Source organism: Silurus meridionalis, chromosome 29 (assembly GCF_014805685.1).
Source record: "Silurus meridionalis isolate SWU-2019-XX chromosome 29, ASM1480568v1, whole genome shotgun sequence".
NCBI lineage: Eukaryota > Metazoa > Chordata > Actinopteri > Siluriformes > Siluridae > Silurus > Silurus meridionalis.
This window is the reverse complement of record NC_060912.1, coordinates 4,345,095-4,363,486: the sequence shown is the minus strand read 5'-3', so window position 1 is coordinate 4,363,486 and position 18,392 is coordinate 4,345,095. Positions and strand designations below refer to the sequence as shown.

Here is an 18,392-nt window from a genome sequence, read left to right as displayed (position 1 = left end):
AATTAATATCAATATAAGGAAGAATGAATACATTTTGTTGCAGAAAATCTTTTATTTTGCTTACGTGTGGATCATTCATGGGTGTGCATCTTCTTTTGCAGCTGGCTCAGCGGAAGATTCAGGAGATCCTCTCACAGGTGAGGCGACAGCAACCAAAAGCCTTACCTACTGGGGCTTCCGGACCACGGAGGAAATAATTCACCCAGTGCATGGTGATGATGATTGCCGGATATCAGATGTGCCTATCTCTGGAGTTTACCCCACCTACCTTTTTTTTTTTTTTTTTTTTTTTTTTTTTTAACCCCACCCATCTCCTGTCGTTTCTATGAGAATATATTTTGTTCTAAACAGGGGAAAACACATTTCTGAAAAATAGTCACCCCTTCACTGCCATAGTGTGGTAACTGCACAATATCTATATTTTCCATGGTTTTTTTTTTCTTGTTTTTTTTGTTCCTCCTTTTACCTCTCCTTTTTTTTTTTTTTTTTTTATTGGCTGAGCCTTACTTTCCTGAGTAGAGGTGGGTTCCTAAAAGCTGGGTATGGGATGAGATGTGGCATGGTCAGAGATTTTGTCCCAGTATTGTTGATGGCATTTTATAAATTCAGATGCATTTTATAAAGATGAGAATTATTGTAGATACAAGATGAAATATAGAATGTGGCAGAGCAACACTGTCACTAATTATTACAGGAAGTGTTAAATGGTGTTAGCCAAGAAAACTAAGTTAATATGCATTTTTACTGATCTACCTCAGGCTAGAGTACCTCAGAAAAAAAAAAGAAATGTATATGAATTTTTTTTTAGTATTTTGCTTTGTGGTATTTTGTATACTTTATAAAACCTTATAGTTCTTGAACATTTTTATTTTTTTAAGAAAAGGTAAGTCTGCTGTAACACAAGACCCTTAAGCTCCACTTTTGTTTTAATGCAGACAGCTAATAAGTGTACAGAAGGATGTCTGCACAAGTGAGGTTTGCGGGCTTGAGGTTCACAGATAGGAATATTGTAAAACACTTCAGTGTTGCAGAAGAGCCACCGTTTTCTGGAAACATCAAAAAAGACGAACACCAAAAAAACATACCAACAATACATACCGCAGCAATGCCATTTAGTTTAGCAATTATTGTAATGCCCTTTTGCCATGTACATTTTCTCCAGACATATAAACTGTTCAGGGATTTGCTTCAGCAATCAGGGATCATGTTAAATCCTGCTGTCCTGCGCCTTCATCAGATTATCACAGACCAGATAAAAAAAATAATAATTCCCCATGCCAAGCCTTTTAGTTTTGATATTTCTTTGATGGCTTTCATCACATTTCACTTCATTACACTTTTCCACACTGCAAACATCTGTATCGAGTGTCAGTCTCTGCATATTAAAGATTGGGGAAGTTGCACTTTTTCAAATGCTTTTGATGTTACAATTCTAGTGGGTGCAACTTTATAGGCAGCAGTAATGAAGAAATAGAACTTTTTTTTCCCAGTTTAAAAATGCAAGAAAAAATAACAAACTTTTTGAAAGAAATATGGAGGAAAATTTGAGTTTCTTTATTTCATGCAAATGTAAATATGATTGTGGTAATAGAGCATTATTCATGTTTTCACGCTAGTAATATTGTCTACCTCAGTGGAGTCAAGAGTGGGTGGTGTTGAAGCTTGTGCCTCTCACTACATAAAGAACTCTGTAGCGGTACATGGAATCCCCCCTCATGGGGCATTTGTGTTCTGCTTTGGTTTGGTGTGTTGTGCCTTGTGCTCATAGGGGAGGCACATGTGGTGTTTATTGGTTTTGTGGTTTTTGTTTTCTTCCCCCCACCCCCACTCCTCATTGTTCATCTACCTCTTGGACACATTTGAATTAGAGGCATATTACAGTTTTATTAGAATTTACAGTCGATTCTAAGTTTCCTTTCCTTACCTGGGGAAAATGCTGTTTATTTAAAAACAAAAAATTATATATAAATAACGAATTGACATAAGTAACCCTCCCCACCTTATTTTGCCAGCATTGTGATCTGATTACTGATTGAAATCCTCATTGTGTTGCTTTTTCTGTTTCTTGGTTTTGATGGGCTTTATTTCATGTATAGATATAGCAACCCATTGTTTATTCTGAATTGGATCATAACCCAGAAGTTTGATTTATTTCTTTTTTTTTTTTTAAATTGACTTGCTCTCTTATTTATGAATTACATGAATGAATTATTTTCCTCAATACTTATGAGGCTACCATTTATTCTTATATACGATTTCTTGGCTGTGTTGTGTGGTGTCATGTTTCAGTGGGAATGTGATGTGGAGTTTACAGAAAGTGGTCCAAATTCAGCATGAGTCACAACCCCTCTGACTGTGCTTGTCCCTTCACACACTTCCATTTTTCAATTGCCTCTAAAAATATATATAAATAAATAAAATGTCATGTTCATAAAAAAACTGCTTGTGTGACTTGTGCATGTACACAAAGTTCTGTTTTACTTGTCTGTTAAACCATAGTTTAAAATAAATGAAAACATTAATGTGTAGTGTCCAGAAACTTGGATCAAACAAGTATCTAGTTTTAAATAAAGTATGTACTTTCATACAGTTATGCTATATTGCCAAATGTACGTGGACACCTGCCCATCAAGCATACAGTGGTGTGAAAGTGTTGGCCCCCTTCCTGATTTTTTCTTTTTTTTTTTTTTTTTGCACTTTAATGTTTCAAATCAATCTAATATTATTAGTAAAAGATAACACAAGTGAACACAACATGCAGTTTTTATTATTGAGGGAAAACAAAATCCAAAAACCACATGACCCTGTGTGAAAGTGTTTGCACCTTAAACTTAATACCTGGTTGGGCGACCCTTAGCAGAAACAACTGCAATCAATCATTTGCAATAACGATTCTGTTACAGTGCTGTGGAGGAATTTTGGTTCACTCATCTATGCAGAATTGTTGTAATTCAGCCACATTGGAGGGTTTTCGAGCATGAACCACGTTTTTAAGGTCGTCATTTTTATTTCTATTGCGCTTTTCACAACAGACATTGTCTCAAAGCAGCTTTACAGAAATCAACAGTTAAGGAGAACGGTGTGCATTTATCCCTGATGAGCAGCCGTGGCAAGGAAAAACTCCCTTAGCTGTTATAAGGAAGAAACCTTGAGGTTAACCAGACTCAAAATGGGAACCCATCCTCATTTGGGTGACATCAAGAGTGTGATCATAAATCTTCAAACAATACAGAACACTGGAGAGTGAGAACTAACATGAGCATGGGAATTTAAGATTATAAGTTATGTTCCTTATACAGTCATTTGTGGTTATAAAACTAGGAGCTACTGAGCAACTCATAAAATAGCTCAACATTTGCGATCATAACAGATCCAACACCAGCTTCTCCATGCCAGAGCCTATAAACAGTCCAGGTCATGCCGCAGCATCTCAATAGGATTCAGGTCAGGACTTTGACTAGGCCACTCCAAAGTCTTCATTTTGTTTGTCTTCAGCCATTTAGAGGTGGACTTGCTGGTGTGTTTTGGATCATTGTCCTGCTGCAAAACCCAAGTTAGCTTCAGCTTGAGGTCACGAACAGATGGCTGGAGATTCTCCTTCAGGATTGTTTGGTAAACAGCAAAATTCATGGGTTCATTTATCACAGCAAGTCTTGAAGCAGCAAAACAGCCACAACCAATCACACTACCACCACCATATTTTACTGTTGGTATGAGTGTTCTTTTTCTGAAATGATCTGCTACTTTAACGGCAGATGTAATGTCTTGTGTAATGTGTGGTGTCTTTTGTAACTTCTTGGATAAGTCGTTGCTGTGCTCTTGGGGTTATTTTGGTCAGCCGGCCACTCCTGGGAATTTTCTTCTCTGTTTCATGTTTGTGCATTTTGTGAAATGGCTCTCACTGTGGTTCACTGGCATCCCAAAGCTTTAGAATATTTTGATCAACTAATCTAAAAATTGATTGATGGTAATTAGTTTGGTTGCACATATTAATACATGGGTGCTCAGTTCAGGGAAGTAAAGAATAGAGCATAGCAGCTCACAGCCCTTTTAAAAGAATTTAGCACAATAACGATGGTAAGTCATCGTATAAGGTTTAATTGATGTTTATATTCTGTATGTGATTATTTGGAGCCAATGTGCTGCTGTTGTGTGCTTTGTTTTTGTTCTAGTTTTGTTCTGAAAGTGCATGTGGGACCAAAAGGGTTAAGTTGCTATATACCACTATGTCTCTTGGGGTGTTCACAGCCTTTTTAGCAGTTACTACAGCCATAAGGCACCTTGGGAGTGTCGCTGCCACTGGATCAAGGTTGGCTACTGGTCTTTGCCATCATGATCTTGCAGCAGAACAGATATCAAGCATCATATACCATTTGTGTGACTGGTTTATTAGGATCTGGAATGCCCAATTTAGCTGTGTTTTGAAGGGCTCTTTTCAACTTTTTAAAGGCCCCTTCTGCCCCAGGGGTCCAACTAAGTGCACTGTTTTCCGTAAGCTATGGCACTTAGGGAAGCCTCAAGGATTGCAAAATCTGTAATGATGGTAAGCGCACATACCTACAAAGGAAATTGACTGCATTTTAATGCATGGTTTAGTACCTTTCTGAATTGCTTCTGCCCTGCTAGGCTCTAGTTGTTTTCATTGTACTGAGACTCAATGTCTGAGAAATCGAAATAGTTTTTGAGCAAATTGTAATTTTGACAGTCTGGCTTTGTCCCTCTGACACTAAATGTTTCAGGAGTGTAATTGTGTCTTTTCTACACTGCTCTTTTGTGGGTGCTGCCAAAGATCATCATTTACAGTAGGGCAAAAAGTATTTAGTCAGCCACCAACTGTGCAAGTTCTCCCACTTAAAAAGATGTTTTAATCATAGGTGCACTTCAACTATGGGAGACAAAATTAGAAAAAAAATTCCAGAAAATCACATTGTCTGATTTTTAAGGAATTTATTTGCAAATTATGCTGGAAAATAAGTATTTGGTCACCTACAAAAAAGCAAGATTTCTGGCTCTCACAGACCTGTAACTTCTTTAAGAGGCTCCTCTGTCTTTCACTTGTTACCTGTATTAATGGCACCTGTTTGAACTCGTGATCAGTATAAAAGACACCTGTCCCAGGGAGGGTGAAAGCTGGGAATTAATGTGCCTCATGATGAGCCTCTCAAAGCACTTCATCACGATGGGTGTGAGCGCGATGGGATGATGGTCGTTGAGGCAGGAGACAGTAGACTTTTTCGGCATGGGAACAATGGTTGTTGTCTTGAGGCACGTGGAAACAACGTTGCTGCTCAGGGAGATGCTGAAGATGTCAGTGAAGACATCCGCTAGCTGTTCTGCACATTCCCTAAGCACTCTGCCAGGAATGTTGTCAGGTCCAACAGACTTCTGTGGGTTAATTCTGCATAGAATTTTCCTCAAATTTCAACTGTGGTTAGACTTAGCACCTGGTCAGTGGTTAGTCTTCCTCGCCTTCATGTTGTTCTGTGCCTCAAACCGGGCGTAGAGGTCGTTCAGCGCATCTGGGAGGGAGGCGTCACGGTCACAAGCAGGTGATGTTGTCTTGTAGTTCGTGATCGCCTGGATGCCCTGCCACATGCGCCGGGTGTCTCCACTGTCCTGGAAGTGGTCGTGGATTTTCATTGCGTGTGCGCACTTCGCCTCTCTGATGGCATGGGACAGTTTGGTCCTTGCTGTTCCTAATGCCATCTTGTCCCCTGTTCTGAAGGCAGAGTCTCTTTGTTTCAGCAGCACACGCACATTTGCAGTCATCCACGGCTTCTGGTTGGAGCGTGTAGTGATGGTCTTGGAGATGGTCACATCAACACACTTGCTGACGAGCAGTCTGTATGCTGGAATTACCATAAGAGAGCAGTGGTCTGATTAGCGGAGATGGGGGCGGGGCCCAGCGCGATACGCGCCGGGGATGTTTGTGTAAACAAGATCCAGCGTGTTCGCTCTCAGTATCAAACTCAATTGCACAGGGGGCCCAAAACTCAAAGCACACTTTAGGTCACAGGCTGAACAGGATAAACATTTATTGAACACACTAAAACAATGTTTTTTGAACATAAATATAAATAAAAACAGACAGGAATATTATTCCAGAATAAATAAACTTAAACTTTAAATAAATATCTCTCCATAAAAATATCTCCTGTCAAAATTATACAAGTTAGAAATATGAACATGCTGTGATAAAACCCTGAACAAATGTTAAAATAACAAATCAAAACAATCAGATTTCTTTGCTCTTATGCCATTTTAAAAAAAATCTTAAACTTTAAATAACTTCAAATATTTTGCTCTCCATAAAAATATCTCCTGTCAAACACAAGACGTCTCACAGCTTCATCATGCAGCTCTTCAGAAACTCTCCCTCAGTAAATAACCGGCTGATGTGACTCTGATTTCTCCTCTGTTTTCACACCAGCTTCACTTTGTGATTTTGCTATGGTGAAAAACGTCTGCTGAAATGTCAGATTCTACTTTAACTCTTCTACTTTCTGTATCTTCTGCTCTGCATTCAGGTTTTTCAGCTTATCTTGATGTTTTGTCTCATAGTGCGTCTTAGATTCAATTCCTTAATTACAGCCACATTCGCTCCACAAATAAGACACGTGTTTACCGGCAGTGTCAGTAAACATCTACTCAGAATCCCATCGGTTTTCAAAGGCTCGGTTTTCAGAATCCACTTTTCTCTTCACCATTGTGAGGGGCTTCACAATAACTTTACAATAGGGTTAAATACATCAACAGAATCTTGACTTGATTGACGCTGGAATGTTCCCAGGTAGTCTAGCGTTCGGTAAGGCAGCTGAATCGCTGCATTGTGGGATCTGTAGTTTGTGTTATCAGCACTTCATTTCGCCTGGACTTTAATAACAATAATAACGCAACGACTCATGTGGTCCTTGTGGGTGGACTCATGTGGACCACGTTGGTGGCCCCTGGGCTAGATAAACCACCGAAAACCAATTACTCCATGCAGGGATTTGTGACAAAATGGTGTAAGATTTGGAGCGCTGGGAGCTCTGGCCACCACAGCATCGTTCAATGCTTTGAAATCTTCGAAGAATCTTCACTCTTCTGGTTCACCAGGTGCCCATATCTTTTTAACAGGAAAGATCGGAGTTCTTACTGGTGAATTGTCACTTGGAATATTGAGTGCAGCCTTCAACAATGATCCGAATACATGGTTATGCCTGCAACCACTTCTGGTTTTAGTGGATATTGCAATCTACAAGGCCTAAAGTCTGATTTAGGTATAATGTGGACAGGTTGACAGTTCTTAAAGAGGCCTACATCTTGTTTGCTAGTGGTCCAGGGGGTGTTAGGCACCTTCTGGAGCTCTTCCTCACTCACTCTTATCTTAGAGTATGCTCGATTCATAAAATAATCTTGTGTGTTATGATTACTGTTCTTTTAGCAATTACCAACCAGTTTAGCATTTGTCAGTTACGTATCATGCCCAAACGAAACTTAATTCTTGAAGAGGTTTGCCATATGACCTGGAATGCCCGTGGTGCCTCTTCTGATCAGGGAAGAATCACACAGCACACAGAGTGGCGCTTATGTTGTTCTTTGGTTTATTGCAGGCAGCAGACCTGTGTGTATGTATGTGTGTGTATGTGTGTATATACAGTAAGGAAAATAAGTATTTGAACACCCTGCTATTTTGCAAGTTCTCCCATCATGGAGGGGTCTGAAATTGTCATCGTAGGTGCATGTCCACTGTGAGAGACATAATCTAAAAAACAAATCCAGAAATCACAATATATGATTTTTAACTATTTAATTGTATGATACAGCTGCAAATAAGTATTTGAACACCTGAGAAAGTCAATGTTAATATTTGGTACAGAAGCCTTTGTTTGCAATTACAGAGGTCAAACGTTTCCTGTAGTTTTTCACCAGGTTTGCACACACTGCAGGAGGGATTTTGGCCCACTCCTCCACACAGATCTTAGATCAGTCAGGTTTCTGGCCTGTCGCTGAGAAACGCAGTTTGAGCTCTCTCCAAAGATTCTCTATTGGGTTTAGATCTGGAGACTGGCTAGGCCATGCCAGAACCTTGATATGCTTCTTACAGAGCCACTCCTTGGTTATCCTGGCTGTGTGCTTCGGGTCATTGTCATGTTGGAAGACCCAGCCTCGACCCATCTTCAATGATCTAACTGAGGGAAGGAGGTTGTTCCCCAAAATCTCTCAATACATGGCCCCGGTCATCTTCTCCTTAATACAGTGCAGTCGCCCTGTCCCATGTGCAGAAAAACACCCCCAAAGCATGATGCTACCACCCTCATGCTTCACAGTAGGGATGATGTTCTTGGGATGGTACTCATCATTCTTCTTCCTCCAAACACGTTTAGTGGAATTATGACCCAAAAGTTCTATTTTGTGTGAGATCTTGAATGGAGCCCCAGTCCGAGGTAGATTGACAGTCATGTTTAGCTTCTTCCATTTTCTAATGAGGTGTACAATTTTGTCTCTAGTGTCTTTGGACAGCTCTTTGGTCTTGGCCATGTTAGTAGTTGGATTCTTACTGATTGTATGGGGTGGACAGGTGTCTTTATGCAGCTAACGACCCCAAACAGGTGCATCTAATTTAGAATAATAAATGTAGTGGAGGTGGACATTTTTAAGGCAGACTAACAGGTCTTTGAGGGTGAGAATTCTAGCTGATAGACAGGTGTTCAAATACTTATTTGCAGCTGTATCATACAAATAAATAGTTTAAAAATCATATATTGTGATTTCTGGATTTTTTTTTTTTTTTTAGATTATGTCTCTCACAGTGGACATGCACCTACAATGACAATTCCAGACCCCTCCATGATTTCTAAGTGGGAGAACTTGCAAAATAGCAGGGTGTTCAAATACTTATTTTCCTCACTATATATATATATATATATATATATATATATATATATATATATATATATATATACAGTGCCCTCCACAATTATTGGCACCCCTGTTTAAGATGTGGTCGTGGACTTCTAAAATTCTCCTTTTTAAAACAACATAGAACCCAAATGCAAAAAAAGAGAAAAAGCCAACCTTTCATTTAAGTACATAACTTTGGTGGTAAAAAATCATACATTTAGAAAAAAAAAACTTGAAATCATGTGTCCCACAATTATTGGCACCCCTAACAATTCCTCTGAAAAATTTAATTGTTTTTTTTTTTTTATATATTTTCTGTAGTTGCTAAGGTTGGTCAGGGTATCTAGGGACTTTTAATTAGTAATTCATGATTTCCTGTTTCCTGGGGTATAAATATGACGTGACACAGAGGCCTAATTCTCTTACCCATTTGTCAACATGGCAAAGACAAGAGAACACACCATTCAAGTAAGGCAGATGTGTCGACCTTCATAAGTCAGGCAATGGCTACAAGAAAATAGCCACTCGCCTTAACTTGCCGGTATCTACAGTCAGAGGAATCATTAAGAAGTTTAAAACAACTGGAACAGTGACAAACAAGGCTGGAAGAGGTCCCAAGTTTATCTTGCCACAACGCACAGTGAGGAGGATGGTAAGAGAAGTAAAAAAATTTCCCAAGCTCACCGTCACAGAATTGCATCAAAGAGTGGCATCTTGGGGTCACAGAGTCTCCAAAACAACCATCAGACGCTCTCTACATGCCAACAAGCTGTTTGGGAGGCATGCAAGGAAAAAGCCTTTTCTCACTAACACTCACAAACGTAAACGTCTGGAGTTTGCTAAGCGGTACTGGGACTTCAACTGGGATCGTGTGCTTTGGTCAGATGAGACTAAGATTGAGCTTTTTGGCAACAAACACTCTAAGTGGGTCTGGCGTAAAACAAAAGATGAGTATGCCGAAAAGCAACTCATGCCCACCGTGAAGTATGGTGGAGGATCTGTGATGCTGTGGGCCTGTTTCTCTTCCAAAGGCCCTGGGAACCTTGTTAGGGTGCATGGCATTATGAACGCTTTGAAGTACCAGGATATTTTAAATAAAAACCTGATGGCCTCTGCCAGAAAGCTGAAGATGGGTCGTCATTGGGTCTTTCAGCAGGATAATGATCCAAAACATGTGGCAAAATCTACACAAAAGTGGTTTAGCAGTCACAAACTCAAGGTCCTCCCATGGCCATCTCAGTCCCCAGACCTCAACCCAATCGAAAACCTGTGGGGCGAGCTAAAGAGAAGAGTGCATAAGAGAGGACCCAGGACACTGGATGATCTAGAAAGATTGTGCAAAGAAGAATGGTCAAAAATCCCTCTCTCTGTGTTCTCCAATCTTGTGAAATGTTATAGGAGGAGATTAAGTGCTGTCTTGTTGGCAAAAGGAGGTTGTACAAAGTATTAACATCAGGGGTGCCAATAATTGTGGCACACATGATTTCAAGTTTTTTTTTCTTCTAAATGTGTGACTTTTTACTTAAGTACATGTCAGAGCTAAGACTTCTTTTCTTTCACTTAAGTAAAAAAGTATAATCAGTACTTCAACTTTTACCCGAGTATTTTAAAACATGAGTATGTGTACTTCTACTTAAGTAATGGATGTGTGTACTTTTGCCACCTCTGATGGGTCTTCCAAATGGACAATGACCCCAAGCATACCTCCAAATTAGTGACAAAGTGGCTTAAGGACAACAAAGTCAAGGTATTGGATGGGCCATCACAAAGCCCTGATCTCAATCCCATAGAAAATTTGTGGGCGGCACTGAAAAGGAGAGTGCGAGCAAGAAGGCCCACAAACCTGACCCAGTCACACCAGTTCTGTCAAAAGGAGTGGGCCAAAATTCCAGCAAACTTTTGTAGAAAGCTTGTGTAAGGATACCCAAAACGTTTGGCCCAAGTCAAACAGTTTCGGGGCAATTCCAACAAATACTAAGGAAGTGTATGTATACTTCTGACTTTGATGAAAGTGATAATAAAAATACATAAAAATTCTCCCTCCCTCGAATCTGACATTTAACAAATGCAAAAAATATGTTGATTTCATGTATGACAGTGAAAAAATAAAAGGTTTTGGTTTTTTTTCCTGAAGTGTATGTAAATATCTGGTTTCAACTGTATAAGCCGCACCCACTGAATTTGACAAAGATTTTTATTTTTAACATAAATAAGCCGCACCTGTCTATAAGGTGTCTACACTGAAACTAATAACTTTACACAGGCTTTAACGAAAGACACTAAATGCAATATGTTGCGCTTCTATTAGGAGCATAGCGGTATTTTGGGAATAGCCTGCCACTGCATTCTCCCGGTATTACTGGGTGTGTTCAAGACTGAGGATTGTGTCCTTATTATTTTCTGATGCTCATTTCTAAGTTTCTTTGACTAACCCGTAACGCTGTTGCCAAGAATAATAAAAAAGCACAAGTTTTGGAAACCTGTCTGTGCTTATATGATTTCTGTTGCAACTGGAGTTAGTGAGCTCTCCCTTCACCCAGACTCAACGCGTTACAACGGCTTGTATCTAAACAGTAGCCTACCAAGAAAGTCATTATTTACTGTCTTCCTCCTTCCTTTCACAACTACAGTGGTACCTTGACCTATGAGTGCATTAATGTAAGAGTTTTTCGAGGTACGAGCGGTCACTCTGTAGATTTTTTTTGCTTTGTTACGCGAACAAAAAGGTACGAACTCGAGACGCCGCTGCTAGATGTCGAAGCGAAGCCAGAAAGCGAAGATTGTGACAAAAATTAAGATAAGCAAAGAAGAAAAAGTAAAAATATTAACGTTTAGGGAGATGTAGTGTACAGAAGTGATAGTAAAAAACAAGTTTTCCCTCCGCCTCCGCTTATTGCCTCTACCCCCCCCTCCACACACACACACACACACCCCACCGGCGTTTTCGTTAGCTCAAGTCGTCTCATCTCCAAGGAAAATACACTGAATAAAACCTTATTATATCTTTACATACTCTTTCTATTATGTTTTTATTATAAAAGATTTGTTATTTAGAAATGTATTTTCCAATTTAATAAAATGAAACATAAAAACGGGGTGTCATTTTGAGGGTTGGAACGGATTAATGCCATTTTAAGTATTTTCAATATGTAAAACTGATTTGATGTGCTAGCAAATTGAGATACGAGCTCAAACACGGAACAAATTAAACTTGTAGGTCAAGGTACCACTGTATTTCTCTGGTGAGTTTACCTTTAGTCATTGTCATGCGCCATCGGTGGAAGTTTTTTTTCCCAATGCCGTGCAGTTCAGAACACAGGTGAGGTGCGTTTTTTCGTTTCCGTTCAGAAATTTCATTGGTCTAATGTTATGTCGCTCAGATTTTTGGCTTGAAGTTGGTGAAACCGAGAAAAACCCAGGAAAAATTCATAAATAAGCCACTTCGTTATTTAAGCCACGGGGTTCAAAACGTGGGAAACTACGTACGGTAACTACCTTTTAAAAACAAAAATTAACAAATTCAGCCATGAGAACAATCTTAAAAACTTAATAATAATAATAATAATAATAATAAAAACTTGCCTGAATAGAAAGTATTAGGTTTTAGTAGCTTCATAGATTTGCTAACTGAAATCTAAAAACTAGAAGGACAAAAGAAGGACACATGACCGTTCAGGCCAGAGTTCTTTCTTGGCACCACATCTTTTGCTGACTTGGAACATCTGAGGTGCAGAGGAGGAGCACAGAGGAGCACATGCTGTTGTCTGGGTTTATCCTCACAATGAACCTCCACATAAGAGATATAATTATATAGATCATTTGATGTGTTAAAAAAAATACAAAATTGTCATTATTTACTCACTCTCAAGACTCTCAAGAATGTTCTCTCTTGATTTTGTATCTATCCAGTCAAACAGTCTTTAGGTTCAAGAGCATAAATGTAATCCAAAGGATTTGAGCTTCGTTGTGCTTCTGTGTGAGCGCTCGGTGAGGAGCGTGAAGTGTCAATCATTTTAGCCAATCACAGTCATATCTGTTGAGTGCGTGAACATTATGGCCAATCAGCGATGTTTAAGTATCTGCTCAACAGCGCTCAAATGTGAGCGGGAAACAGACATTTTTTAAATTTCAGTACTGACTGTTATTGAAGTCAGTACTTTTGACAACACTAGTTTACTCTAATGTTATAGCATACTGAAAGATGTACTTAACTCTGCATAAACTCCAAAGTAGTTGCTGCTTCCACTTGGTACTCAATGTTAAGCAAGTAATAGGAACCAAAAAGAACAGCAAATGCAGATGACAGTATATGAATTAATATGACATGCTGTGAATACACAGCTTTTTTATTTAATCCATGTAGAAAACTCAGATGTTGTAGAGTACAAGGTAGCCTCACTTTCCAGAGCTGGAAGAATAAAACTGAAATAATGGTACCTGTATCCCATAATTCTCTACACTTCTCTCTCTCACTGCATACACACAAACTTCTTTCAAACCACCACTCACAGCACAAAGAGAATTCCTTACCACTCATAAACCAATAAAACAAAAATGACCTAATTTGTAGGTTTAAAGCTTTCTTACAGACCCACATACAACAATTTTATAATTATAAATAATTGAAATAATAATTGGAATATATTATAATGTTAATACACATTTCATTTATAAAATAAATCCTTACCATTTCAGGAGAATCAGGATCTTTTTAAAATATATTTTCTTTAATTGAACACTGCATAGTCTCTACAACAGTCTGTCACTAAAAAACTTTGTCCTCTGATTGTAGAAAGTTTGCAGTCAGTAGTCTTTGAGTCAGTCATCATAACATCAATTCAATTCAATTCAATTCATTTTTATTTGTATTGCGCTTTTAACAATGAACATTGTCTCAAAGCAGCTTTACACAGATAATGTGGTGATTAAACGTAAATATGTTCTTTGTAAGTATGTTTGTCCCTGATGAGCAACTGTGGCAAGGAAAAACTCCCCGAGATGGCATAAGGAAGAAACCTTGAGAGGAACCAGACTCAAGAGGGAACCCATCCTCATCTGGGTTGCATCAAATGTCCATTTGAAGCAGATATACAATGTTGCGGGGTACAGTGATGAAGATCAGAAGCAAACTGCACTCCCGAGTCAGTGCAGCAGACCGCTGACACCAACTACAGTCCAATCCGTCCTCAAAAGCACCCGTTTTACTCCGGAATTACATGGAACCACCCAAGGTGTTGAGGAGATACCTTCCCAAGCTGCAAAGAAGTATGAAGATCCACGGAGGGGAGAGGGGCAGGAACAGTGGTCACTGGAGCCTCAGGAGCATGTTTAACTCGACCGAGAGAGAGAGCGAGAGAGAGAGAGTGACGGGAAGAGAAGGATATGGATTATTAAGTGTCCCTATTGGTGTATGAAAGTTAATGTCACTGTGCAGTTTGGACTCCGGCAAGACTCGCTATGGCAGCATAACTAAAAGGGAGAACCAGAAGGTAACACAGACATGAGGGATCTCTGGGATAAGAGATGACCCACCACACCACCATCAACAAACCCGAGTGAACGTGTGAATGTGAGGGGACGACAGCATACAAATATACCAGTTCACCAAACACTTTATATTCATGCTCCCTCCAGATCTGAGCCTTTACCTAAGAAAAATCTACTGATAAAAGGCTTGACTAAATAAATAAGTTTTCAACCTCGACTTGAACACTGAGACTGTGTCTGAGTCCAGAACACTGGTTGGAAGGCTGTTCCATAACTGTGGGGCTTTATAAGAGAAAGATCTGCCCCCTGCTGTAGTCTTCATTATTTGAGGAACCAACAGATAGCCAGCACCTTTTGATCTAAGTAGGCGTGGAGGATCATACTGGTACAGAAGTTCACTCAGATACTGCGGTGCGAGACCGTTAAGTGCTTTATACGTCAGTAGTAATATTTTATAATCAATGTGAGATTTGATTGGGAGCCAGTATAGACTGATTAAAACAGGGGTGATGTGGTCATATTTCCTAGATCTAGTGAGGACTCTTGCTGCTGCATTCTGAACTAACTGAAGCTTATTTATGCACTTACTCACACACCCAGACAGTAAAGCATTACAGTAGTCTAATCTAGAAGTAACAAAAGCATGAACTAGTTTTTCTGCATCCTGTAACGACATATTTCTAATTTTAGCAATATTTCTAAGGTGAAAGAAGGCGATCCTGGTGATATTATTCACGTGAGACTCAAAGGAAAGACTCGGGTCAATAATCACACCAAGGTCTTTGACAGCCGTACATGCTGAAACAGAAACTCCATCTAGAGATGCTACGTAATCGGAAAGTTTACTTCTAGCTGCATGTGGTCCTAGTAAAAGTACTTCCGTCTTATCTGAGTTGAGCAGAAGAAAGTTATTAAGCATCCACTGTCTAATGTCCTTTACACAATTCTCAACATTGTTTAGCTGATCTCGCTCATCTGGCTTTGCTGAAATATACAGCTGTGTGTCATCAGCATAGCAATGGAAGCGAATCCCATGTTTATGAATGATTTCACCAAGAGGCAGCATATATAAAGAGAAAAGCAGTGGGCCTAAGACAGATCCTTGAGGAACACCAAACTTTACCTCATAGAGTGTGGAGAACTCACTATTTACATCAACAAACTGATAGCGATCAGTCAAATAAGACCTGAGCCAAGAGAGAGCTGTTCCCTTTATTCCAACAACGTTCTCAAGTCTAGCAAGCAGTATAGTGTGATCAGTGGTGTCAAAAGCTGCACTAAGGTCGAGCAAAACAAGTAAGGAGACAAAACCCTGATCAGAGGGCCAATAACAGGTCATTTACCACCTTAACTAGCGCCGTCTCTGTGCTATGATGAGGCCGAAATCCTGACTGATACATTTAAAAAATAAGTAGGTGTGAGCAGAACTGCTGTGCTACAACCTTTTCTAAAATTTTGGATATAAAGGGGAGATTTGATATAGGTCTGTAGTTGGACACCTGACATGGGTCAAGGTCAGGTTTCTTAATAAGGGGGTGGATAACTGCCAGTTTGAAGGATTTAGGTACATAACCAGTGCTAATGGAAGAGTTAATTATTTTTAAAACAGGTTCAATTACCTCTGGAATTATCTGTTTAAAGAAACTTGTAGGCAAGGGATTGAGAATGCATGCAGGTTGATGATTTTAATGAGGTAATTAATGAAATTAAGTCATTCTCATGAATAGGAGTGAAGTTTTGTAGTTGATTGTCTGCTATAATTACACTGCTGTCTACAGGGTTACTTGTAAAATAATTTGGATTTGTATTAACCGTCTGGATTTCTTGCCTGATGTTTTCAATTTTATTATTAAAAAAGTTCATGAAATCATTACTACCTAATGATGGTGTGCATGTTAGTGCAGTGCTTTTATTTCCTGTTAATTTTGCTACCGTGCTGAATAAAAATCTAGGATTATGCTTGTTATTTTCTATGAGGGTGGAGAAATATGCTGATCTAGCAGCACTAAGAGATTTTCTATAATTTAAGAGGCTCTCCTTCCATGCTATTTGAAATACTGTTAATTTTGTTTGACGCCATTTACGTTCTAATTTTGGAGTGGTCTGTTTTAAGGTGCGCGTATGATCATTATACCACTGTGCTAATTTTTTCTCCCTGATCATTTTGGTCTTAAGGGGAGCTACATCATCTAGAGTGTAACGTAACGTTGTTTCTAGATGTTCAGTGGCCCAGTCGAGCTCTGCGGGGTCTGACGGAGATCTATCTAATATCGTAATTTCGGGAAGATTATTAATAAAACGCGGTGCTGTAGCTGACGTGAAAGTACGCTTAACACGGTAACGTGGTGAGGTAGAAATGCAATGACTGAGGCAAATTTTACACGAGATTAGATAATGGTCTGAAATAGCTTCAGACTGTGGAGTTATGACTAAGTTTTTTATTTTTAATCCAAGTGTTAACAACAAATCGAGAGTGTGTCCACCACTATGAGTGGGTCCTATAACATTCTGATTAATTCCAACTGACTCTAGAATGGACACAACTGCTGCTCTTAAGGAGTCTTCCTGATTATCAAAATGAATATTAAAGTCACCAACAATTAATGCTTTGTCTAAAGAAGTAGCTAAATTTGTAATGAAATCTGCAAATTCTATCAGAAAATCAGAGTAGGGCCCTGGGGGTCTATAAATAATAATTAGTGGAATTACCTGACTTGACCTGCTTTCGGACACTGAATATTTTATGTTGGTGTAAAGAACTTCAAATGTTTTACATTTTTGTTTGGTCTTTTGTGTGACGTTTAGATTATTATTATAAATAGCTGCTACTCCACCTCCTCTGCCATTTAGACGGGGTTGGTGTATGTAACTATACCTAGCAGCACTAAGAGATTTTCTATAATTTAGAGGCTCTCCTTCCATGCTATTTGAAATACTGTTAATTTTGTTTGACGCCATTTACGTTCTAATTTTGAGTGGTCTGTTTTAAGGTGCGCGTATGATCATTATACCACTGTGCTAATTTTTCTCCCTGATCATTTTGGTCTTAAGGGAGCTACATCATCTAGAGTGTAACGTAACGTTGTTTCTAGATGTTCAGTGGCCCAGTCGAGCTCTGCGGGGTCTGACGGAGATCTATCTAATATCGTAATTTCGGGAAGATTATTAATAAAACGCGCTGCTGTAGCTGACGTGAAAGTACGCTTAACACGGTAACGTGGTGAGGTAGAAATGCAATGACTGAGGCAAATTTTACGAGATTAGATAATGGTCTGAAATAGCTTCAGACTGTGGAGTTATGACTAAGTTTTTTATTTTTAATCCAAGTGTTAACAACAAATCGAGAGTGTGTCCACCACTATGAGTGGGTCCTATAACATTCTGATTAATTCCAACTGACTCTAGAATGGACACAACTGCTGCTCTTAAGGAGTCTTCCTGATTATCAAAATGAATATTAAAGTCACCAACAATTAATGCTTTGTCTAAAGAAGTAGCTAAATTTGTAATGAAATCTGCAAATTCTATCAGAAAATCAGAGTAGGGCCCTGGGGGTCTATAAATAATAATTAGTGGAATTACCTGACTTGACCTGCTTTCGGACACTGAATATTTTATGTTGGTGTAAAGAACTTCAAATGTTTTACATTTTGTTTAGTCTTTGTGTGACGTTTAGATTATTATTATAAATAGCTGCTACTCCACCTCCTCTGCCATTTAGACGGGGTTGGTGTATGTAACTATACCCAGGAGGACTCGCCTCATTTAATGCTACATATTCATTCGATTTAATCCATGTTTCTGTTAAACACATTATATTAAACTCCTGGTCGGTAATAATTTCGTTTATAGTAAGCGCTTTTGGCGTGAGAGATCTAATATTCAACAATCCTATTTTTAGATCAGAGGTGCTGGCTGTGCGTTCAGTCCTATTTAATTTAATGTTAATCAGGTTACTGAAACAGACTTTCTGGTAATTCCTATATTTTGGTTTTGTTTGGGGGACAAACACAGTCTAA

At 39.0% G+C, this 18,392-nt stretch overlaps 1 protein-coding gene across 1 annotated transcript in view; it reads left to right on the top strand.

Moving 5' to 3' along the window:
* Positions 1 to 2,439, top strand: part of igf2bp3 (insulin-like growth factor 2 mRNA binding protein 3) — a 31,939-nt gene extending 29,500 nt beyond the window's left edge. Inside the window, 1 exon segment of the mRNA XM_046843989.1 lies at positions 102 to 2,439. Coding sequence (XP_046699945.1) covers positions 102 to 197 — 96 coding nt within the window. The 3' untranslated portion in view covers positions 198 to 2,439.
* The last annotated feature ends 15,953 nt before the right edge of the window (positions 2,440 to 18,392 follow it).